The sequence below is a fragment of the Pipistrellus hanaki genome (assembly GCF_964339955.1).
Source record: "Pipistrellus hanaki genome assembly, chromosome: 2".
NCBI lineage: Eukaryota > Metazoa > Chordata > Mammalia > Chiroptera > Vespertilionidae > Pipistrellus > Pipistrellus hanaki.
This window is the reverse complement of record NC_140504.1, coordinates 72111637-72136537: the sequence shown is the minus strand read 5'-3', so window position 1 is coordinate 72136537 and position 24901 is coordinate 72111637. Positions and strand designations below refer to the sequence as shown.

Sequence of the window (24901 nt, the reverse complement as noted above, 5' to 3'; positions counted from 1 at the left end):
CTCCCATCTGGCTGAGGACTTGATAGAGCAGAACTGACATTTATAATACCTCTTAGGTCAAACACTCAGTGTTGCCGTGGTTCCTCAAAATCTACCCCAACACCTAGGTCCTAGAGGATGATCACCAGAGAAGAAGTAGAATGTGTGCCTTCTCAGCTTTTGGTGAGTGCATAGCTCACAGAGTCCTCCTTGCAGGACGTGATGCCTCAAAACCTAGTGAGTATTCCTGCTGTATACTGTATATTATGTGCTGTGTATAAATCAGGATGGATGGGGTGGTGGCAGAGTGTTTTATTACAAACTAGATTCTGTTTTGAGCTCCTAAGAAGAAAGAATGTCAAAGGTTCAAATTGTTAGTATTAGAATCACTAATGTGAATAATTCTAATGCTTTCTGGAGACAGTTCCTTAAAATGGTAAAGGAGCGGCATTGTATTACTGAGCTCCCCTATCCATCTGCTTCCTGCCTCACCCTTCATATTCCATCCCCTGCTTACAGAGTAATCTATCTCAAACATGTAAATGTGAACATGCCATCTTCTGCCTCACTGCCTTCCATGGAGTTCCACTGACTTCTGAATAAAGCTCTTTGTATGTTGGCAAAACATACAAAGAGCTTCCCAATCTCGTTCTATTCTTTACCCTGTGCCTTTGGTTCTTGCTATTTCATTATCACTTTAGCTGAGGGTGAGAACCTAACATCTTAGCCTAGTTGGTTACAGTATCTTGAGAATACCTTCTTTTTTCTTTTACAAATAATAGTCTGTGTTTCTCAAGGCTCCCTGTATCAAAACCAGTGAATTTCTCTATTAAAAATAACACTTGTAATAATAATGAACAGTTATTGCCAGGCACTAGTGAGTTGTTAACTCATGTAATCATACAATAATCCTAAGAGATAGGCACTACTTCTAACGTAATCTGTTGCATGAGGAAACCGAGGCACAGGGAGGTTAAATAATTGCCCAAGTCTGCAAGGCCAGGCTTCAAACTGTCAGTAAGGCTCCAGGAGCCATGCTCTTAGCCATACTCTCATATAGCCTCTCATCAAAATGCAGTTCACGGGCCCCTCCACAGCCTATGGGTACACATTTTAAACAAGATCCCAAGGCAATTCTTCTACACAGGAGATTGAAAACTGTTACTGTAAACTGTGTTCAAATAGAAAAAATATAGTGGAGGGTGAGTGCTCCCTAGTGTATACACCTGAGTGTCTCCATTTTTTAATGTTTAATCAGATCTTTTATCTGTTCTTACAAAAGAGCCAGATTTCATGATGGACCAATTTTAAGGACTGCATTGTGGTAAATTATTTCCACACCAATGACTTAATTATTTAATTGATACCACATTAAACTTATTTTTACCATGAAATATTATATAAATACTAGAGGCCCAGTGCATGAATTCATGCGTGGGTGGGGTCCCTCGCATGGCCTGGTGGCATTGGGCCGAAACCAGCAGTCCAATGCTGCCTGTCACTCCTACCTGCCACTCCCACTCATCCTGGCCCTGCTGTGCCTGCTGCATGCTAATGCCCAGTCAGTCCCAATTGTGAGAGGCCCCCACAGTGGAGCTTGCCAGCTGTGAGCCCTCTTGAGGGGGGGTGGAGGTGGGGCCTAGGACACAATTGGCACCTCTCCTTCAGGGTGTAGGGGGCGGGGGGCGGGACACAATTGGCCCTCCAGGTGGGTGGTGGGATGCCCTTGCTGGCCTGGGATCTGGATATATCTCGCTGACATTTACACCAGTTGTCGGCAGCCACCTAGTGGCCATGTTTTTATTGTTTCTTCCTTGCAGAGTATCTAGAGAGGGGAAGCAGCCACAGTGCCTGAGACCAACTTCTAGGAGGACAGCAATGCTGTTGGGATTGTACTGCAGGCACTGGTCCATTGGTCGTTGGCCATCCTCCAGAGATTGGACCCGCAGGACTACTGAGTGGTTGCTGTCAGGCTAATGGGCCACTGGGACAGGTCAGTGGGAGCGCACTGACCATCAAAGGGCAGTTCCTGCATTAAGCATCTGCCCCTTGGTGGTCAGTGTGCGTCATAATGACCGGTCAACAGGTCATTCAGTCATTTGGTCGCTTAGGCTTTTATGAATATAGATTGCCAGAGAACTGTTTCTCTTCCCACCCATCAGCTCTTGGAAATCCAATGTAAGTATTGGAAGATTAGTGTTGATCAGTGATTGAGCTCAATTCCTGTTCAGGGCACACACCCTGGTTTCAGCTTAATGCCAAGTAGGAGGCATGCAGGAGGCAGCCAATCCATGCTTCTCTTCCATCAATGTTTCTCATCATACTCTCTCCCCCTCCCTTCATCTCTCTTTCAAAAACAAAAAACAAACAGAAAAACAAAACAAAAAAGCATATTAAAGTATCCATTGCAACTTGCTAATAAAAATTTATTTTAAAAATAAACAAATATTAGAAGACTCCATCCCAACATGTCTGGTTGTTAGACATGGAGGCTCATATCCTTAGTTACCATAACTGCTAAATGGGAAATAACAAATGCACTACGTGCAGGAGGCAGGTTTTACTCATCCTACCTGTGGTGGCTGCCTTCTGTCCTTCGTTGTCTTCAGTAGGTCCAGCTCAATTTGTTGCCTCAGAAGGGATTTAGGTTTTGGGCCTTCTGTTGTTTTCTTCTCCTCTTAAATTAAACTTGGAAATGAGGATAATCCAAGTACTATTTGGTGTGATGTGTATAAATTCCTGTATTCCTACATTAGGCTATTGTTTATTCTTAAACAGAAAACCACCCATATATTGTTTTAGGTTGGGATTAAGTGTCTGTAGCAAAAGGATCCTGAAATGTAGTGGTAAAATAAGATTGAAGTGTATTTTCTCTGATACAAATGTCCAGAGATAGCAGTCCATAGAGAAAACTCTTACATCTACACTCAACACACAGATCCCATCTCTGGATTCAAAGTGGCTGCTCCACTTCCCAGCCAGTGGAGAAAGGCCAGGGAAGAGCACGTCTGTTCCATTTCAGAACAAACGCAGAAGTGGGAGGCAACAGTTCTGCTCACATCCCCCTGACCAGAATGTGGTCCACAAGCTTCAAGAGAGGATGGTTATGTCTTTGATGAGACAGCTGTATGCCCCACTAAAACCTAGAGTGCCATTATTAAAGGAAGAAAGGGAAAACAGATTTTTAGTGGACAACTGTCTCTGCCATAAGCCACTTCATCTATTTAGACATTTCCAGGTGATTCTCTAAGCAGGCAGTTATTCACAGAAAATAGGCAAGAAAAGAAGTACCAGCTATTTGAAGAATACCAGTTTATCAAGTAGATGTCAACTTGTAACTTACCACATCTACGGTTAGACTCCTGAGTGTCCATATGCATCTTTGTGGTGTAGGAAGACAATGGGGATTTCCCATACCATTAGGACAGTACTGGTGCCTCAACTCCAAGTCGTGAATGAAGCGTTCCTGCTTGCAGTGCCTTTCTAGAAGACATTCCTTCTCTACTTAACAAAATAATAGTTCTAGCCTCCCACCCCGCCCTAATAAATGAGTTAAAAAAAAAATCACCAATTTGAAGCATAGAAGAAAATAGATATTGAGGTTCTTAAAAAATCATTTCTTTTTTTTTTTTTTTTTTTTTAGGAATATGATTATTTTTTTAACTTTATTTTTTTATTAAATTATTATCTGTGTACATATTTTAACATTGCCCCTCCCCCATATATACCCACCCTTCCAAGAGTTTTGTGTCCATTGGTTGTATTTATATGCATGTATACAAGTCCTTTGGTTGATCTATTATCTCCCCCAGATCTCCCTCCCCTACCCACTGTAATTTGACAATCTGCTTGCTGCTTTACTGTCTCTATATCTATCGTTTGGTTAATCAGTTTATAATGTTCTTTATTAGCCATAAATGAGTGAGGTCATGTGGTGTTTCTCTTTCATTGACTGGCTTGTTTCACTCAGCATGATGTTCTCCAATTCCATCCAGGTTGCTGCAAATGATGAGAATTCCTTCTTTTTTATGGCAGCATAGTATTCCATTGTGTAGATATATCATAGTTTTTTGATCCAGTCAGCACCTAGGCTGTTTCCAAATCCTAGCTATTGTAGATTGTGCTGCTATGAACATAGGGATGCATATATCCTTTCTGATTGGTGTTCCTAGTTTCTTGGGATATAATCCTAGGAGTGGGATTACTGGGTCAGTTTGAGGAAACTCCATACTGTTCTCCACAGTGGTTGCACCAGTCTGCATTCCCACCAGCAGTGCACGAGGGTTCCTTTTTCTCCGCAACCTCGCCAACACTTGTCGTTTGTTGATTTGTTGATGTTGGCCATTCTGACAGGTGAGAGATGGTACCGCATTGTTGTTTTGATTTGCATCTCTCGGATAATTAGTGACTTTGAGCATGTTTTCATGTGCTTCTTGGCCTTCCTTCTGTCTTCTTTTGAAAATATTCCATTTAGGTCCATTGCCCATTTTTTAATTGGATCATTCATCTTCCTTTTATTTAGTTGTATAAGCTGTCTGTAGATGTTGGAGATTAAACCTTTATCAGTGGTAACATTTGCAAATATGTTCTCCCATACAGTGGGCTTTCTTGTTTTGTTGATGGTTTCTTTTGCTGTAAAAAAGCTTTTTATTTTGATGTAGTCCCATTTGTTTATTTTCTCTTTAGCTTCCATTGCCCTAGGGGAAGTATCAGTGAAGAAGTTCTTTTGGCATATGTCTGAGATTTTGCTTCCTGTGGATGCCTCTAGTATTTTTATGGTTTCCCATCTTATGTTTAAGCTCTGTATCCATGTTGAGTTTTTTTTTGTGAATGGTGTAAGTTGATGATCTAATTTCATTTTTTTGCATGTATCTGTCCAGTTTTCCCAACACCATTTATTGAAGAGACTGTCTTGACTCCATTGTATATTCGTGCCTCCTTTGTCAAATATTGAGCATAGTGATTTGGGTTGATATCTGGATTCTTGATTCTATTCCATTGATCTATATGTCTGTTCTTGTGCCAGTACCAGGCTGTTTTGAGAACAGTGGCTTTGTAATACAGCTTGAAATCTGGTATTGAGATCCCTCCTACTTTACTCTTCTTTCTCAGGATTGCTGTGGCTATTTGGGGCCTTTTATTGTTCCAAATAAACTTTTGGAGAGTTCTTTCTAGGTCAGTGAAATATGCAGTTGGTATTTTAATGGAGAGTGCATTGAACCTATAGATTGCTTTGGGAAGTATGGACATTTTGATTATGTTGATTCTAACAATCCATGAACATGGTATGTTCTTCCATTAAAAAAATCATTTCTATGCTGTTTCCCCTTACATGCTCCTGTAATACTTAATATGAGTATTTTGTTAGTGTTGCTGTAATGTATGATATTGTAGAATGTGAAGAACTGAGTCACTATGTGATAATCTATTTCTTAAATTTGACTTTCAAAATTTGATAATTGATGAAAATAGTGCAATATAGTAAAGACAGTGGGCAGTATGAGTGTAAGTGTGTTTAGAAGGTAGTAACTGTCTGTCATAGGGATGCCAGAGTCCATCTAATATTGACGAGAAAGCTGTTAGTAATGTGACAGTTTTCTTTCTTTGTAAGTGGTGTCTTTTACAGTGAGCTTGATACTCTACAATTTTGCTACAGTGGATCTTTTTCTCAACTTCCCTGATCTCCTGGAGCTCTAAATTAGATCTTTCATTGGAACTTCATATCTTAAAATTTAAAATACCATTTTCTATTCCTTTGGCTGAGAATTTCTTAACTTACTTAAATATCACTTGTTTGGTCAGCTGTGTCTATTTCAATATTCAACCCATTTGTTAACTTGAATTTTCTCCGAGGTCTATCTAATTGGATCTTTGTATGACTCCTTCTCATTTCAAAAGAGATACTTTTAAGATTAAGTGTTTTAAGATTTTGTCTAAATTTCAGTTATGTGTCTTTTTTAATTGGACAGCTCCCAATTGGGGTGACATTGGTTAATAAAAAATTCAGGTTTCAAGTATTCAACTCAAGAAAACATCTGCATACTGCAGTAGGTGCTTACCACCTAAAGTCAAGTCCTCTTCAGGACTTATTTGTCCCTTTTTTGTCCACTTCCACCTCTATCTATCACCCTTTTCCACTATCACCAGACTGGTGTCTGTGCCTATGTGTCATATTTTTTGTTTAATCCCTTCACCTTTTTTCACCCAATCCCTTCCCCTTGGACAGCTGTCAATCTGTTCTATTTATCTATGCTTCTGTTTCTATTTTGTTTGTTAAACTACTTTGTATTGATTAGATTCCACATATAAGTGAAATTATATGGTGTTCATCTTTCCCTGGCTGGCTTATTTCACTTAGCATCATAATTCCATTATATATTAGCTTTCCTCAAGTTTATGAGGTTATACTATTATCTAAATTAACTAATACATAATCTAAAAAGGTACTGTTCTAGATACTTTCACATGCTAATTTACTTAATTCTCTCATTAACTTTATGAACTAAGTACTATTAACCCTACTTTAAAGATAAATAAACTGAGTCAATGAGTAAGGTAAAAACTTACTCAAAGCCATGGAAATAGAAAGTTTTGTGGCCATGACACAATCCTAAAAAGCCCTGTTTCTTCCCATGTGGTACTAACCATCCCAGCTTGCATGCTCATGGCTTGTTCCTGAAAGCAACTACCCCAATAATTGCTAGCTTGCCCACAGTAGATAGGTAGGCCAGTGGTTAGCAAACTGCAGCTTTCAAGTCACATGTGGCTCTTTGGCCCCTTGAGTTTTTAGCAAAGGCCAGCTTAGGAGTACCCTAATTAAGTTAATAACAATATACCTACCTATATAGTTTAAGTTTAGAAAATTTGGCTCTCAAAAGAAATTTCAATCATTGTACTGTTGATATTTGGCTCTGTTGACTAATGAGTTTGCCGACCACTGAGGTAGGCACATCTACACAATTGTTTGCTGTCTAATTGCTCGTGTACCTTCCTGATCCTTATGCATACCTCAGGTTATGAACGGACACCTGGGTTTCAGCTGCTTGTTCCCTTAAACATTTCCAGTGAGTAAACATTTCTAGACCAAGAACTCTTGTTTTCAAGGTTAGCTTTACACTGATTTGAAAAACTACTATTTCTGTAAAATTTAAATATGTAGTATACGAGCTGAAGGGGAGAAAACCATTAGTGAAATTTAAGATTTTCCTATTTAATTTATACCGTATCTATTTGGTCTATTTGAAATTCCCAAATCTTGACCCTGCATCTGAGTGTTGTTGGGATCATGGGAGAAGAAGGAGGCTTCTTCCTTCCTTCCCTTCCTTCCTTCCTTCCTTACTTCCTTCCTTCCTTCCTTCCTTCCCTCCCTCCCCTTCCCTTCCCTCCCTCCTTCCCTCCCTCCCTTCCCTCCCTCCTCCCTTCCCTCCCTCCCTCCCTCCCTCCCTTCTCTCCCTCCCTCCCTCCCTCCCTCCCTCCCTCCCTCCCTCCCCTCCCTCCCTCCCTCTCTCCCTCCTTCCTTCTTTCCTTCCTTCCTTCCTTCCTTCCCTTCCTTCCTTCCCTTCCTTCCTTCCCTTCCTTCCTTCCCTTTCTTTCTTTCTTTCCTTTCTTTCTTTCCTTTCTTTCCTTCTTAGTCTAATGCACCAATTGTTCTTAGGAAGCTTTCACCAAACTTAAACACTGATGGAATTAGCCCATTTTTGTGCTTCAATAACAATCTCTTTACACATAATTGTAATGCAAAAAAACATAGGTTTAATTGTACACATACCAGTGAAGGAAAGCAGTGGAGAAGATTAAGATCTTTAAATAGCTGATTTGGGGAACAAATACAATAGAAAGACTTGCTTTGTTGCCCTCAGATATTGGGTCTATTTACTGACGGGCTTTTTCTCAGCAGGCCTTTTTCTTTTCGGTGTCCCTTCCTCCTGTGCCTGCTGTTCTTCTTTTCTATAATATGCAAGCTGGCGTTGCAGGTAGGTTGAATTCTTCTTCTGTTTTTCCAGGTACTTTCCCATGAAGCTTAAAAACTGCAGAAATAAATGGGGAAATCCTTTACAACCTTGTCTGCAACAGGAGGAAATAAAAAATCTTGCTACCCAAATTGTAGCTCATGGACCTGCAGTCCTGGGAACTTGTCAGAAAAAGAATATCAAGTCCCACTCCAAACCTACAAGATCAGAGAGTGCAGTTTAAGAAAGGACTCCACAGTTGATATGCACATAGATGTTCAAAGGACACTAATTTAAGACATTCAAGACCTCAAGGTGAATACAAATACCCTCTTTCAATGAATATGAGTGTTAGGGCATCTCATCAAAAGTACAGATTAACTTAATCAAATTAAGTTAATCTGTACTTCAGTGGTTTCCCATCCTGCTTTTTTGAATCACATGGAGATTTGAGTAGATGCCCAGACCCAATGCCCAAAGATTTAGAAGTGGCCATAAGGCTCAGGCATTCATAACTATCTCTTCTAAGCAACTAAGCCAGTCCAATAAGCATCTAGGGTTAATAACTTTTGTACAGGGAATTTTCCTCATTTTGATTTCCTGATATGCTATGGGGTTAGCGAGAAAGAAGTTACCACCACAAGACGGAGTGCACACCATTAACCAGAAAGACCACATGATAATAAGTCACCATTAACATTCACTTTCGCAGGGGCCATCAGGGACAGTGGTTCTCAAAGTGTGTCCCCTAGCCAGCAGGCAGCAGAATAGCCTGAAAACTTGTTAGAAATGCAAATTCTCAGACACCACAGGAAAGCCATTGAATCAGAAACTCTGGGGAGTAGGGCCTAGCAGGTTGCTTGAGTAACCCCTCCAGGTGATTCTGGTGCCTAAAAGCCAGCAGCAAAAGTCATTTTGTTTAATTATCCAGAGCACACTTTTCCTGGGAAGCCCTCTCCCTCTTGTGTTGAGTTGCATTCCCTCTTATCAGGGCACCTACTCCTCCCACCTTCAATTTACTACTCCCAGAAGTAAGTTCACATACTTCTTTGGGGGGAAACAAGTTTAGAAAGTGTTGGGTTATACTAAGAACCTAGACATAATTTGACCTAGGAAGTCTAATCTGAGAAAGCTGTGCCCCGGGTGACTTCCCTGTTTCTCTCCTGCAGAGGCCTGAGGTAGGTAACTGGCAAATCGGCAGAAAAGCTCTCAAGTGTGCTCTGGAATTGGAGAACCAGTTAAGCCTTGGGCCCTCTTCCAAGAAGCAAGTCCTAATTCAGGCATGAATTCAGAACCAGTTACTACTTACATGATTGTCATTGTCGGCAGAAGCCGTGGTCTTCAGGTCTATCAGGAGCTGGCTTAACTGGTTCTCCAACTCCAGAGCATATTCCACAGCTTTTACACCGGTGTACCAGTTATCTACATCAGGCCTCTGTAGGAGAGAAACAGGGAAGTCACCTGGGGCAGTGGTCGGCAAACTCATGAGTCAAAGAGCCAAATATCAATAGTACAACGATTGATATGATATGAAGAGGTTATAAAGAGCACAGTTGCTTGCACTCAAAGTTGGTTACTGTAATCCCGTGTGTAAATATGAGTAACCCAACAAGTTAGGTGGCAACAAATAACAGTTCTCTAGACCCAGAGGAGGCCCCATTAAAATCATTAGGACAAATTATATAGTTACCTTAATCACAGGAAGACAGATATTATTCTCACGTTCTATTAGATATTTTAGGAATTGCTTTCCATGATCCCTTTTCAACTCAGCTTGGTCTTCAAAGAATCCAGAAAAAATAGGTTCTTCTGAGTCAGGAGGATAACAATAGGCCTGGGACAGAGGTGGGAATGAGGACAAGCTAATTTTTAAAGTTGAAAATCTTACACATTCCCTTTGTTGTCTCTGTGGTTGTCCCATAAAAGCCCTCTTTGTAAAGTCTAGGGTCCTTAGTTTGTCCTTTGACTTCCTGAAGACCCCAGCTATCTTTCAAACCCAAATTATCTAATAATAATTAAAAAAAGACAATCCAGATTTTAATATCTTAGGTGTAATCTTTGGCTATTATGGCCTCTTTAATGACCAGATTTATAAACCCCACATGCTAGCACTTATATCCAATAATTGTTTAAACACAGCAAAAGTACAGAATAAATTAAATGTCATTTTAAAGTCAACCTATTTCACCAATCTGAACACATCTACATTACCTCTAAAATTGAATATGGGAGAAAAATTACTTATTCCGTCTATCTCCAGTGTCTGATGCTTATATGGTTTTGGTAACCTACTGAAAAGAACTGATTCTCCAATAATAGCCCATAGTTTGCAGTAACAGCTCTAAATCATTAGCCACAAAGCAGCAAAATCCTAGGCACCAAGTTGCTGTTTCATCTGTCATCACAACACAAACATGGCCATAACCACCATCACTAAAAAGACATAGGATATATCCGAGCTGAAACTTCCCTCCCAGTGGCTCAAACAACCATACTAACCATAGATAAATAAGCATCACTGATGTGCAGCTCAAAAGAAGCCACATAATTAATAGCAATCCTACACTCTTCAGAGACAGGTCGCATGGCTGCCATCACAGCTTTAGAGAAAACCGGGAATAAACAGTGCTACTCAGCAAGCTATGGACTCCCTAAATACTAGTAGGCAGATAGTCACTTTCATTCAGCTGAAAACTAGATGAAATTCCTCCCAGCTGTGATTAATTGCTACTCATCTGTGAATGAGGACATTGTTTCTGCTTGAAAGAAGCATTCTCACCTAAAAAAAAAAAAGGGGGGGTGGGGGGGTGGAGAAAAGTTAATTCTCTTAAATATCCCAGCCAGTGTAGAGAACTTTCTCCCACGTTTTCTCTATGATTGGAGAAGGCTGATCTACTTCCTGATTAGAGAAGTAGTAACAGAGAAGATGTGTTAGCTTTAATATAGTCTTTTCTTTAAAAACAATCTATGGCACATTATACTAGGGGACTCTAAGAAGACTGACTAAAATGTATTATTTGCCGGTAGGGACATAACCCCCACTCCATAAGGCTGTAACGCACAAAATTGATCTTAAGACAGAATATGATGGAGGTTTCTGAGGTGGCAAAGCACATGTAGCTGAGGGGATTCTGGCAGATTTCACTGATAAATCAGCATTTGAAACTGGCCTGGGAAGGGGGGTAAGAATGTAGGAAACAGAAATGGAAGAAGGGCGTTCCACCTGGAGAACTGGCACACACAGGCTGCAGGGATCAGACACAGTAATGCTTTCTCATCACTGCAGTAAGGCTGCTGCATTTGGGAGGCTTTTGCCCCCTTCCTCAAATGGTCTCCCAGAACGTCTGACCTGCCTCAGCATTTACCACTTTATTAGCCTCCTTTTAGAGAAGAGACTGTTTTACCAGTACTTATCTTGGTAGTCCCACTGCCCATAATGAAGTGATTTGCAAATGACAGGTGTGAACTCAAAACTTATTACATGAAAGTGTAGTTAGCATGGGCAGCAGTGTGATTTCCCGTGATCTGGACCTCGCCTAAGCCAGGTCTGGTGGAACTGACATAGAAGTGGCAGGTCACCAAGACTATCGCTAGCAGGTGGTGAGGAGCCTGGGAGTTTCCTGAGGGGAAGCTATCCTGCTAGGAAGGAGCCAAGCATTCTAACTTTGGCCCAGTCACAAGGATAAATAAGATCATCAAAGGGAAGAGGTCATTACAAAAAGTCCTACTAGCCCTAGCTGATTTTGGTCAGTGGATAGAGCATTGGCCTGTGAACCAAAGGGTTCCAGGTTTGATTCTGATCAAGGGCATTTACCTTGGTTCCACTTACTACTCCCTGGCTTGGGCCCTGGTCAGGAAGCAAGCAATCTATGTGTTTCTTTCACATTGATGTTTCTCTCTCTTTTCCTCTCTTCCACTATCTCTAAAAATCAATGGGAAAAAATTATCCTCAAATGAGGATTTAAAAAAAAAAAAAAAAAGTCTTATTATTTGTCAGTTTTGCTTCTCAACCCAACCCTACCCTTGTCCTTAATTGAATTCCTATGTTGGTCCCGGAAGGCACTTTAAGCAGATGCTTCTCAAACTGAAAATTGTATATAAATCACCTGGTGCTCTTATTAAGCAGAAGATTCTGATTCATGGCGCCTGAGGTTCCACATTTCTAACAATTCTGCCAAGTGTTGCTGGTCCAGGGACCACACTTTGAGTAGTAAGGCTTTATGTATGAAATAGTAAAAAGCTATTTCAATAAAAATCTGGTAAGATGTGGAACACAAATGGCACTACTGAGGACCCCCCTCATAGGAGAGGAGAAGGGGACCATCCCTGCTGCTTCCCCACAGACCACTGCAGTGCTGGGCATGCCAGAGCTCCCTGGTTTCCATGGCAGCACCCTGGTGGAGGAGGCAGTGCCAGGGCACTCAGCAACATCGAGCCTATGAAGGTTACAGAGAGGAATGGGGAAGGGGATGGTAGCTGACTAATAGTTAACTGGTTTTCTTTATAGTGTGTGTAAAAACCCTCACCTGAACTTCCAATAGAATTTGGGGAAACCTTTCAGGAGATTAGGGTCTTATGTGAGCAGGTAGAGACAAGTACCAATGAAATCTGGATTGTTACTGACTGTTAGTGTGGCCCCATCTACAGGAGAGTGCTGGAAACCGATCATTGTCACTAATAGAGAAATGCGAAAAGGGAATCTGGAAGGCTGGTCAACCTTAATAGCTCTTTATGGTCAAAGCTAATCACTCATTGTTTAGTTGAGACATTAGTAGTTAGAGCAACCTCCACCAGTTAATCATATGTAAATTCTTCATTTTTAATATATTTTATTGATTTTTTACAGAGAGGAAGGGAGAGGGAGAGAGAGTTAGAAACGTCGATGAGAGAGAGACATCGTGCCCGCAACCAATGTACATGACCTTGATCGGAATCGAACCTGGGACTCCTCAGTCCACAGACCAATGCCAAACTGGTTTCGGCTATCATATGTAAATTCTTGCTGATTGTCGTGGAATTTCCTGCCTAAAGGATGTGGGTGTATCTCATCACCTTAATAAAAGGGATGGCAAAGCCAGAGCACTGGGTAGTCCTCCCCCTAGAGGTGGACTCCCGCTTGGCCCCCATTTCCCAAATTAATACTTTTCAAGTCTCTTTTTATTTGTGTGTGGCCTTCTCCAGAACCTGAACCCTGAACCTCAACCATGCAGTACATGAAAGGGGCTCCCACAGGAGATTAAATCAAGAACATAAAGATTTTACTTACTGGAAGATATAAAAGTTGGAATATTTCTGGATAGATCAATTTAAGGTCTTTGGAAAAGATATTATCTTTTCCAAATGTTTTCATATAAACATTCCATGTTACTACCATCCCATCTGGGCCAAAACACAGAACTGGATACATATGAAGAAAATATTCTTCTTCTTGAGAGTTAAGTATTATTGAGGAATATTAATATTTAATGTGTAGATCACAGGACTTAGAAGGACACGTCAGACTATAAACTGCTAGTGATTATGGATGACTTTGTTCTTTGCTTGTGCTTTTCAGTTTCCTATATATTCACAAGTTAACTTTTAAAAAATAAATGTTACTTTAAAAGCCAAAAAGAAATTAAAAAGAATACATCAGTTTTTTAGACTGCATCATTTCTCTGAAGACATAATCACAATCACAAGTGCCAAAAACTTGTATCTAACTTCAATAATGGCCACTTCTATTACATCAATGGACAAACATTAATTTGTGGGCCTTAATTTAAATGCATGCTTCAATGAAAAAATAGAAATAATACTTTTTAATATTCCCCTCACCCACAAAAAACAATCTGGCCATTTTCTAACCAAATGACAAGTGTGATTTCTTAAAAGAGACTTTAGTGTCTTAATTATATGCAATTATACTATCATCATTTTTCTTAAAATGAGAGGTCATTACATAGACTTTTCTACATTGCCTTTAAACACATTCTTCTTCTTCTTCTTCTTCTTCTTCTTCTTCTTCTTCTTCTTCTTCTTCTTCATCATCATCATCATCATCATCACCATCTCACCACCACCACCGCTATCACTACCACCACCAATAGACACAGAGAACTTCTAAATAGTATATTTTTTGGTCAGCATCCCTGGACTGTTAGGAATCAAAGCTGGGTATTGAGTGTGAAAATAGATTGATTTCAGCTGGTCTCTATTGTCCATATGTTTATCCGCAGATATATTTACCCTTTGCCAATGCTATAAAATTTATTATCTAAAAACACAAAAAATGTTCTGTAACCATTCTAGATAAATAAGGAATGCAGGTTGAAAAGTCCCTGAATATTTAACTTGTAAAGACCTTTAAAGGCTATTTAGGGAAAGTAATTCTAAAAATCTCATAACTACCCTATTTTCCGGTGTATAAGATGCCCCCCTAATTTTACAGTTAAAAACATAGGTTTAGGCCTATTTTGGCTGTATAAGACTACCTCCCACTTCAAAGAAAAGACTTACTTTGCCGTCAAGATCTGCAGGTAATTTTTGTGCAATTTTGGTCTTTGCCCCTGATTTTCGGTTGACTTTTTTTCCTTTCAAAAGTCGTCTTAAAGGCAAACTATGGTATTGAATATGGGTATCTATTTATTCTCCATTTTTATTCTTTGAGTTAACTATCATATTAATGAAAGCTTATCATACTAATTTAATACTAAAAAGAAAGGTAGGGGGGGTAGAAATAAAATATAATAGAACCCAGAAATTAGAATTCTACAAATTTTTCAAATTCTTATGAATTTACCATGATCTATCAGAGATCCATAACAGAAGAGAAGCTAATAGTACTACCTAATAATAGAGTAATATGCAAATTAACCATCACTCTGTTACACCCACCAGTCACGCCCACCAGCCACGCCCCAGCCAATCAGAGCAAGTATGCAAATTAATCCAACAAAGATGGCAGTTAATTTGCATACCTGGAGGGAGGGAGGAATGAAGACTGAAGACAGCATAGAAGGAAGAGGGAGGGAAAGTGGAAAGCAAGGTGGCTTCCAATGCTGGAAGGAAAGCACTGGGAGTAGGAGCTGGGTGAGGCACACAGGGGCAGTGCGCAGGGCAGCAGCAGACATGGCAGGTCAGGGTGTACAGCGGTGTCGGCAGCACGCCTGGCCATGGAGGTAGCAGTGGCGGTGGGAGCGGCAGGCAGGGCATGCGGGGCAAGGCGCACAGCAGTGGTGGCAGCTAGCGACTGCAGAGACAGTTGTGGCAGTGGCCACAGGCATGGTGGAGCAGATGGACAGGCAGGGCGCACCTGTCCACCACTTCGGGAAGGGGGGGCGGGAGAGGTGGTGGTGGTGGGAGGGAAGCCCACCGGAAGTGTTGCAGGAATATTCCTACAACAGGTCCCTAGTTTTAAAATAATTGCTATGTATCATGCACTGTGCTAAACAACTGACATCTTATTTCCTCTTATTCATTTAGAAAACAATTGAGAAATCGTTCTTTTTATCTGTACTCTACAGGTGAAGTTCAGTAAGATACCTCAAGAGTAGAAGTTGCTAAGCACAATAATGAACTGAATCGGGACAGTAGACATTTTCTAGAACAAATAAGTTTTGAGTTGATTTGGAGCACAGAAAACAAAAGGTAAGAAAGGTTGGAACTGGGTAAAGTTTCTCCTGTGAATCAGGAAATTGCCAAATTATGGTTTGTCTAAACTATTGATCTGCACAGTTAGTATCCAGAGATTGAAAAGCCCCTGTGTGTTTAACTTGTAAAGACCTTTAGTTTAAAGGATGTTTGATTATGCCTAGAATGGTGATTAATACTGGGAAGGCTGAAGGTCTCCCGCCAATGCAGTGCTGTGTTTCAAAGCTACCTGTGACCTCTCAACACAGATAGCCACCTTGCTACATGGAACAGATCCCCAGCCAGAGACTTCAAATTACCAAAGTCTACATCCATTTCTATTGAACTCTATCTCTGGGTCTAAGTGAAACCCTCTTCTCACCCTACACATTCAAATTTGTCTTGTTCTTTTCTGACTCATTGATCCAACTCCAAAGAAATCAATGGAGTTTCCCAACTCCATTCTCTACCATGAATTTGAATTTTACTTCTATGAATCCTCCTATTGGATTTATACTCTACTCAAATAATTATTAACTATTGTGCAAATCTTTGTCACCTGAAAATGGAATATTTGTTTTAACTCATATCTTTCAGACTTTGCTCCTCTAGTTCCTAGGGGTTCATAGGATTAAGTCACATGATAGGGTATTGGAGGCATGACAAACAGCAGAGACATTGCTCAGCCAGAGACTTCTTGAATAGTGGCAGCTCTGCTTTCTATTCACATATTAATTGGACTTCTTCATAGGATTTCATTAGAAGTGATCTGATGCTACAACAAATTTGAAAACCATTGGATCAGGTTCTCTCTATCTCAAATAGTCTAAGGTAGTAATACATTATGATTCTGCAACCTTAACTACTCTAACAGAGGAAAGGGCTCTTTTACATTTTGCTTGTTTTCAGAAACTTAGAAACAGATAGGTTTCTAGGAGACTAATCTGTGGGTAACATACATGTACTCCTAGGAACTGGTTCTGTCAGAGGGACTTGGGGGGATAAATTCCTTTCTCATGAAATCATTCATAGTCACTCCTCAGATACTAGAAAAAAAAACCTCATGTAACGACTTTCCCTGGAACTATTGACCCTGCTAATTTGATGGAGCAGAGCAGTGCTGGTTAATTCTAGTCAGAGCCCAAGAGTAGGTATCAACTTAGCTCTCCCTTCCTCCCTGACTCCCCCACTCCTGTGGCAGCTCCTCCCATCTGGCTGAGGACTTGATAGAGCAGAACTGACATTTATAATACCTCTTAGGTCAAACACTCATTGTTGCCGTGGTTCCTCAAAATCTAACTCAACATCTAGAGGATGATCACTAGAGGAGAAGTAGAATGTGTGCCTTCTCAGCTTTTGGTGAGTGCATAGCTCACAGGGTCCTTCTTGCAGGACCTGATGCCTCAAAACCTAGAGAGTATTCCTGCTGTAAACTGTATATTATGTGCTGTGTATAAATCAGGATGGATGGGGTGGTGGCAGAGTGTTTTATTACAAACTAGATTCTGTTTTGAGCTCCTAAGAAGAAAGAATGTCAAAGGTTCAAATTTTTAGTATTAGAATCACTAATGTGAATAATTTTAATGCTTTCGGGAGACAGTTCCTTAAGATGGTAAAAGAGCGACATTGTATTACCTGAGCTCCCCTATCCATCTGCTTCCTGCCTCACCCTTCATATTCCATCCCCTGCCTACAGAGTAATCTATCTCAAACATGTAAATGTGAACATGCCATCTTCTGCCTCACTGCCTTCCATGGAGCTCCACTGACTTCTGAATAAAGCACAAACTCTTTGGAGAACATACAAAGAGCAGCCTCCTCTTTCTCTATTCTCCAGCTTGTGCCTTTGGTTCTTGCCATTCCATTACCACTCTAGCTGAGGGTCCGAAGCCAAAATTATAGCCTGGTTGCATAGAGTATCGTGAGAGTATCTTCTTTAAAAAAAAAAAAAATAGTCTTTGTTTTTCAAGGCTCTCTGTAACAAAATCAGTGAATGTCCCTAGCAAAAATAATGCTCATGCCCTAGCCAGTTTTCTCAGTGGTTAGAGCATTGGACCTTGATCTGAGGGGTTCCATGTTTGATTCAGGTAAAGGGCACATACCTCGGTTGCAGGCTTGATCCCCAGTTAGAGTGAGTACAGGAGGCAACTAATGATGTGTCTCTCTTACATCAATATTTCTATTTCTCTGAGGACCCAAATAAACAAAATCAGAAATAAAAGTAGAGAAGTAACCATTGACACCACAGAAATGCAAAGGATTATAAGAAAATACTATGAAAAACTATATTCCAACAAGCTGGATAATGTGGATGAAGTAGATAAATTCCTAGAAAAATACAATCTCCCAAAACTGAATTAGAAAGAATCAGAAAACCTGAATAGACTAATAATAACTGATGGAATAAAAGCAGTAATCAAACAAAATAAAGTCTGGATGGCTTCACAGTGGAGTTTTACCAAACTTTCAAGGAAGAACTAACACCTATACTCCTCAAACTATTCCAAAAAAAAAAAAAAAAAAAAAAAAAAAAAAAAAAAAAGAGGAAGGAACACTTCCAAACTCTTTTTAAGAGGCCAGCATTATCCTAATTCCAAAACCGGATAAAGACACTATAAAGAAAGAGAATTATAGGCTAAAATCCCTGATGAACATAGGTGCTAAAATCCTCAACAAACTATTAACAAGTCAGATCCAGCATAATATATTAAAAAGATCATACACCATGACCAAGTGGGATTTATTTCAGGGAAGCATGGCAGGTAGAATATTTGCAAATCAATAAACATTATGCATCACATAAACAAATTGAAAGACAAAAATCACATGATCAAATCAATAAATGCAGAAAAGGAATTCAACAAAATCCAACACTCATCCTATATAATAAAAGTCTAATATGTTAGTGTACAGTCATCTGGTCATTCATTCAACCAATCAAAGCATAATATGTTAAGGCCACTCAACTGTTCACTATGATGTGCACTGGCCACCAGGGTGCAGAAGCTCTGATCAGTAGGCTAGCTTGCTGCTGCGGTACGGCCAATCAGGACTAAGCAAGATAGGCTGAACATGCCCTGGAGCCCTCCTGCAGTCCCTCTTCGTCTGGCCAACCTCCCGCATCCCCCCTCGGCTAGTTCATGCATGTGGGTCTGTTCCCTTTCACAATCCGGGACTCCTCAGAGGATATCGGGGAGCTGGTTTTGGCCCTATCCAAAGGCCAGGCTGAGGGACCCCACTGTGCATGAATTTGTGCAGTGGGCGTCTAGTTTTTAATAAAAAAATCTCGGCAAAGTGGGAATTGAGGGAGCATATTTCACCATGATAAAAGGCATATATGACAAACCTACAGTGAGCATCATATTTAATGGACTAAAGCTAAAACCATTTCCTCTAAGAACAGGAAACACACAGGAATGTCCGCTTTCACCTTATTCAACATAGCACTGGAAGCCCTAACCACAGTGATCAGACAAGAAGAAAAAATAAAGCATCCAAACTGGAAAGGAGGAAATAAAACTTTAATTTTTTGCAGATGACATGATATTGTACACAGAAAACCCTAAATACTCCACCAAAAAAAGCTACTAGATTTAATAAATGAATTTGGCAATGTAGCAAGATACAAAATCAACACCCAAAAATTGATGGATTTTTTTATACGCCAATAATGAATTCTTCAGAAAGAGAAACTAGACAATCCCATTTATCATTGCAAAAAAAAATTTAAGATACTTAAGATAAACTTAACCAAGAAGATAAAAGACCTATTCTCAGAAAACTACAAGACATTGAAAAGAGACATAGAAGAAGATATAAACAAATGGAAGAATATGCCATATTCATAGATTGGTAGAACTAACATCATTAAAATATCCATACTACCCAAGGCAATCTACAGATTCAATTAAATCCCTATTAAAATAACAACAGTATATTTCACAGGTCTAGAACAAATACTTCAACTTTTATATGGAATAAAAAAAAATACCTGAATAACCCTAACTGATTTGGCTCAGTGGATAGAGTGTTAGCCTGCAAACTGAAAGGTCCCAGGTTTGATTCTGGTCAGGCCTGGAGCAGCTGGGGGCAGGCTGTCACCATCTTTTCAGGTTAATTTGCATACTCACTCTGATTGGCTGTTGGGCATGGTAGAGTGATGGTAATCTGCATATTTCTCTTGTATTAGATAGGATGTTTTTTCCCTGTTGTTCTAAATGTTGCATTTCTTTTTGCCCTGGCTGATTTGGCTCAGTGGATAGAGTGTTGGCCTGCAGACTGAAGGGCCCTGTGTTTGATTCCATTCAAGGCACATGCCCAGGTTGTGGGCTTGGTTCCCAGTATGGGGTGTGCAAGAGGCAGCCAATTAATGATTTTTCCTCATCATTGATGTTTCTGTCTCTCTCCCTCTCACTACCTCTTTGAAATCAATAAAAATATATATTTTTAAAATAAAATAAGTAAATGTTGCATTTTTCAGTTATAAGGGGGAAAGTAATACTTACTGAAAGATATAAGAAATGTTTTCAGTATTCGCTAATGGTGCTCCCTACATCTAGGGTACATGGACTTCTTTGTCCTGAGCTTTTTATAATCAGCTTTTAGAAACCTGGGTCCAAAGAACTTCTTCAAGCATTGGCCATCTCAGTCACAGATGTGAAGCAGATGTCAACTTATAACCAACCACTTCTATGGTTAGACTCCTGAGTGTCCATATGCATCTTTGTGGTGTAGGAGGACAACAGGGACTTCCCATACCATTAGGACAGTACTGGTGCCTCAACTCCAAGTTGTGAAGGAAGCGTTCCTGCTTGCAATGCCTTTCTAGAAGACATTCCTTCTCTACTTAACAAAATAATAGTTCTAGCCTCCCACCCCGCCCTAATAAATGAGTAGATTTAGAAAATCATCATCCAATTTGAAGCATAGAAGAAAATAGATGTTGAGGTTCTTAAATAATCATTTCTATGCTCTGTTTCCCCTTACATGCTCCTGTAATACGTAATGTGAGTGGTTTGTTAATGTTGCTGTAAAGTTCTATGTTGCATGATGTGAGGAACATATCATTTTATTATACTCTGTTACCTACAATAAATGTGACTGATGCTTTATCTAACATGCTTTGAATTGTATAATATACATTGACAGATTTTATGATCACCTGTTAGGTAATAATGTGTATTTTTTTACTTACAGAAGCTGCTGCTGACTTTTAAAATTGTTTTTTAAGACACTAATAGTGGATATATATATATATATATATATATATATATATATATATATATATATATATAAAGTCCATACTATCTATTATTAGGTGAAGTGGCATTCTCCAGTTTAAAAAAAAGAGAGAGAGAGAAAATCCATACTTAGCAGAATTGCATGTCATGTAAATTCCCAAAAAAACCAAAAATAAAATAAAAAAATTTAAGTCCAAGGATCTCCTGTATCTGTTTACTTAATCATATTACAAAGTATTTTATAGGATCAAAATGATTGTAAAATAACCCCCAAAATTTGCTTCAGTTAATGAAAAACAAGTTTGCAACACCAAATTGAATTGGATATTTAGTGTATTTAGCTTTAAAACCCCAAAATTTTAATGATCTATGTAAATATGTGAATCTAAAGGCCCAAAAGTTTAAAATAAAAATTCTAGCAAACACACACACACACACACACACACACAAAAAAAAAAAAAAAAAAAAAAATTCACTTTTGCTAATCTCATTACCACCTCCCCATCACCGCCTCATTAGAATTCTTGTTGGGAGCCATCAGAGTTGAGACAAGCAACTCCGTCTTAAGGAAATAGAGTTAAGTTCCTTCTAGCAGAAGTTATGTGTTGCCCTGAGGGTTTGGCCAGAAGCTAAGATTAACCTGCATCTCTGCAACTTCCCCTTCCTGATCCCCCCCCCCCCCCCCCCATAGCTAGCCCAGCCTTGGAATGTTACACCTTGGAATGTTACACCGCCCTGGCAGTTAGCCAATCCTGTGTTGCCAGATACCTTACCACCTTGTCACTCAGTGCCTAAACCAATAGACACTGCCAAAGACCCCTCTGCATAGGCAACCCTGCCCCCCTTTGTTTCTGCTGTATATATACAGCCATTTCAAAAAATAAAGTTCGAGGCTTGATCAGAACTTTGTCTTGCCTCCATTTCTTCGCGTCTCCTGTCCTCTATCATTCCCTTCTAGGTGCCTCCTCGCCCCCACGTTGATCACCCACTGGTCGGGACAAATTCTGACAAATTAGCAGAAGTAAGCAAAGGCAAACATATGTGATTGCTAATACTTTGTTCATAATTAGCCTGAGTTTCTGTATCTAGCCAACATAAAGTCCCTGTAGTAATATATTTCTTAATATTTTTCTTAAATTTTATTTTCAAAATTTAAGAATTGGTGGAAATAGTACAATTTAGTAAAGACAGTGGGCAGTATGAGTGTAAGTGTGTTTAGAAGGCAGTAACACTGTCTGTCAGAGGGATGCCAGAGTCTTCTCAATTCTCTCTGGAAAAGGGCAGATACCTATACAGAAGGGCAGACCCCAACAGAGCTTGTTATGTTCAACAGAGCTTTGGAGACTACAGGAGGGTAGAGTTCATAAGGATTCTGAGAAGCATGTGTGGTTTAAAAAATGATACTTAATAAACCTACATCTCCTGAGTTTGTATAAGGCTAGTCAGATTCCTTCTGGCTGTCAGAGTCACATGGAACATCAAGCAGTGTAGGAAACTGGGTTCAAAAACGATGAGAACCCCTACCTCGCCACTTAAGTTTTACAGCTTACTGCAAACTTTTTATTGATCCCTGCTAGATTTCTTATGCTTGAAATCACTTGAATGAAAGGGGGTGCGTTTTACTCTCTACTGACAAATCAGGCTTAAGTACAAGTATCCTTTTTATGGACAACTTGAACTCCCACAAAGTGTGATTTAAATTCACACTATCCAGGCTACTAATTTCTTAAGAATAACATTATAAGGTGAAGGTAGGGAGAGTGCTGGAAGTCAGGGGAGGAAATGAGAGAGGCTCTTTGCCTAGAGGCTAAGGATGGGGGCGGAGGGATGGAAACCTGGAAACTAGTACCCAACTGGCTCAAGGTGAGCCTGTCTGACCGGACAAGCATTCAGCAGGGCCTGTGCCTGCTTACCTTTTAGTGCCTTTCTGGGTAGTCTCAGAATCAGAGCAATAAAAAAGGGGGGTTCTTTAAAATGAGCCACAGATCGCCTGGTGAGGTAACTCAGTTGGTTAGAGCAGTGGTCGGCAAACTCATTAGTCAACAGAGTGGCAAACCACGGCTTGTGAGCCGCATGTGGCTCACGAGCCGCAGTTTACCGACCACTGGTTAGAGCATCATACCAATACAAGGTTGCAGGTTCCATCCCTTGTCAGAGCACATGCAAGAAGCAACCAATGAATGCATAAATAAGTGGAACAGCAAATCTTTGTTTCCCTCTTTCCCTCTCTCCCTTCTTCTTCTCTCTCTCTAAAATAAATTTTTAAAAAGGTTTTTTCTATGTGCCAGAGAGGTTTCTTCGTGATGAGATGCATGTTATCACCAGACCCAGTCAAACCTCACCACAGTCATCTAGAGCAGGCAAACAACACTCCCTAGAGCGATAGTTCTTATCTTTCCTTCCCCCACCCTGCAACTCAGCCTTCCAGGAAGCCGCCACACAATGGCCAAAAAAACCCCAACCAAACAAACAGAACTTCCCCAAAGTAGTGTATTCACTTCTCAATCCAGGCCTTTACCTGCTAAAGAGTCAGATGTGCTCACCCACCTACATCAAGTCCCCATGTGAGAGCTGCCTGACACAGCTGTAGGTGGGTAAACTATGCCACCTTGAACCATGGGTCTGAGCATAGCCATGGGAGTTCCATCACTGCATCTAGCCACTAAGAACAACCTGTAGAAGCCACCACCAGAGACTTAAATTATCTGCTACTAGAAATTTAAATCATCCTGGGGACATAAGGGACAAATTAGCCCATGACAATCATTCTTACACTTCTATGTCCAGACAACATGGAACTGTGATATGGTTACAAGAAGAAAAAAATCCGTCATATCTATGTTAGCTGCTTTTCTCATTTTTGAAAGTGTGTGTATGGGTGTGTTTGGGGGTGGGAGGTTGAGGGAATGTGTATGTTTGTCCTGCTTAGTTTACAGGAGTTGTTGGAAATACTAAACCTGAGACATAGTTGGCAGCATCCTACAACTCTTGGATGATGAAAAAAACGTTTTAAACTGCCTAGTACTTGATCACCCAAACACACCAGGTCATGAATTTTATGCAGGTCTAGTAAAACAGTCACGTTGCTTTTCCTGTCTCTAAAATAATCAAGTGGGCACTGTAGGAGCAAGGACTGGAAACACTTTAATGATAGAATTATTGGCCATGTGAGGAAAGGCACCTGCTGTTAGACCCCATGGGTCCAGGCACCTTGGCATTTGAGTTCTGGCAAGGAAAATAAATTCAGAGCCAAGACTCAAAATATAAGAGAACCTTTATTTAGAAAATCACAGAAGTAGAAGAAGAAGTAATTGGTAGAAGAATTGGGCATAGTTAATGGTATAGTGGCAAAGGAAGGGCCCTTAGAGCTTAGAAGGGAGAAAGGAAAAGGTGAGATGCCCAGGTGGACGTGGAGGGGGAAATGTGAGGGGAGACATGGGCATGCTCTGGGAGAAAGAGCCAGCTGGGTCTCCAGCCTAAGAATAGATATTTTTAGGGGTGGTCCCAGGGGAAGATCTCAATAGAACAGTTAGCAGCTTTCCAGGCCTTTTCAGACCAAGCCTGAATGACTGGTCTGAGCCAGCACAGGGGTCATTCTCCAAAGCAACTGGTCCTGAGGTCAGTCATAGGTTGTCACTTGTCTGGTTTAGCTGCTTTTCTGGGTGTGCAGTTATCTTTAGGGAGGAAAGAAGTTCTGTGTGTGTGTGTGTGTAGGGGGGGGCGCGGAGGGGGGTAAGGCGGCGGGTGGCGGGGGGGGGGGGGGGGGGGGGGGGGGGAAAGGGGAGGGGGGAAGAGGAGACGGGATCCTGGTCAGTACCCATGACCAGCAATATGCAAGGGGAGGAAAGGTCACCCTGAAGGAGCGAGGTCCCACCCTACAATTGTCCTTTGCCAGGCACCTGGGCTTTCCTGGTGTCCTTCTATAACTGGTCAATCCTTCTTGCTCTGTTCCTGTCTATCTAACTGCCTGCCACAGGACAGTGATATTAAGTGTTCCCAGTAAGTGTTCTATATTTCCTGGAAGCCTTTCACTAGCTTTTCCTCACTTTCTTTAGAAACGTGCCCTTAGGCAAGGAGTTTCCAAGGTTCCACCAGTCTATTGGTCTAGAACCAGCCAGGAAG

The 24901-nt window shown here is 40.5% G+C and overlaps 1 protein-coding gene across 1 annotated transcript in view; it reads right to left on the bottom strand.

The window, feature by feature from the left end:
- Positions 1-7758: 7758 nt before the first annotated feature.
- Positions 7759-24901, bottom strand: part of LOC311618182 (ferritin, heavy subunit-like) — a 17801-nt gene continuing 658 nt past the window's right edge. The window contains exons 2-4 of the mRNA XM_084875533.1: positions 9619-10707; positions 9238-9363; positions 7759-8006 (exon numbers count right to left, since the gene is read on the bottom strand). Coding sequence (XP_084731659.1) covers positions 7848-8006; positions 9238-9363; positions 9619-9849 — 516 coding nt within the window. The 5' untranslated portion in view covers positions 9850-10707 and the 3' untranslated portion in view covers positions 7759-7847. The remainder of the gene's footprint in view (positions 8007-9237; positions 9364-9618; positions 10708-24901) is intronic.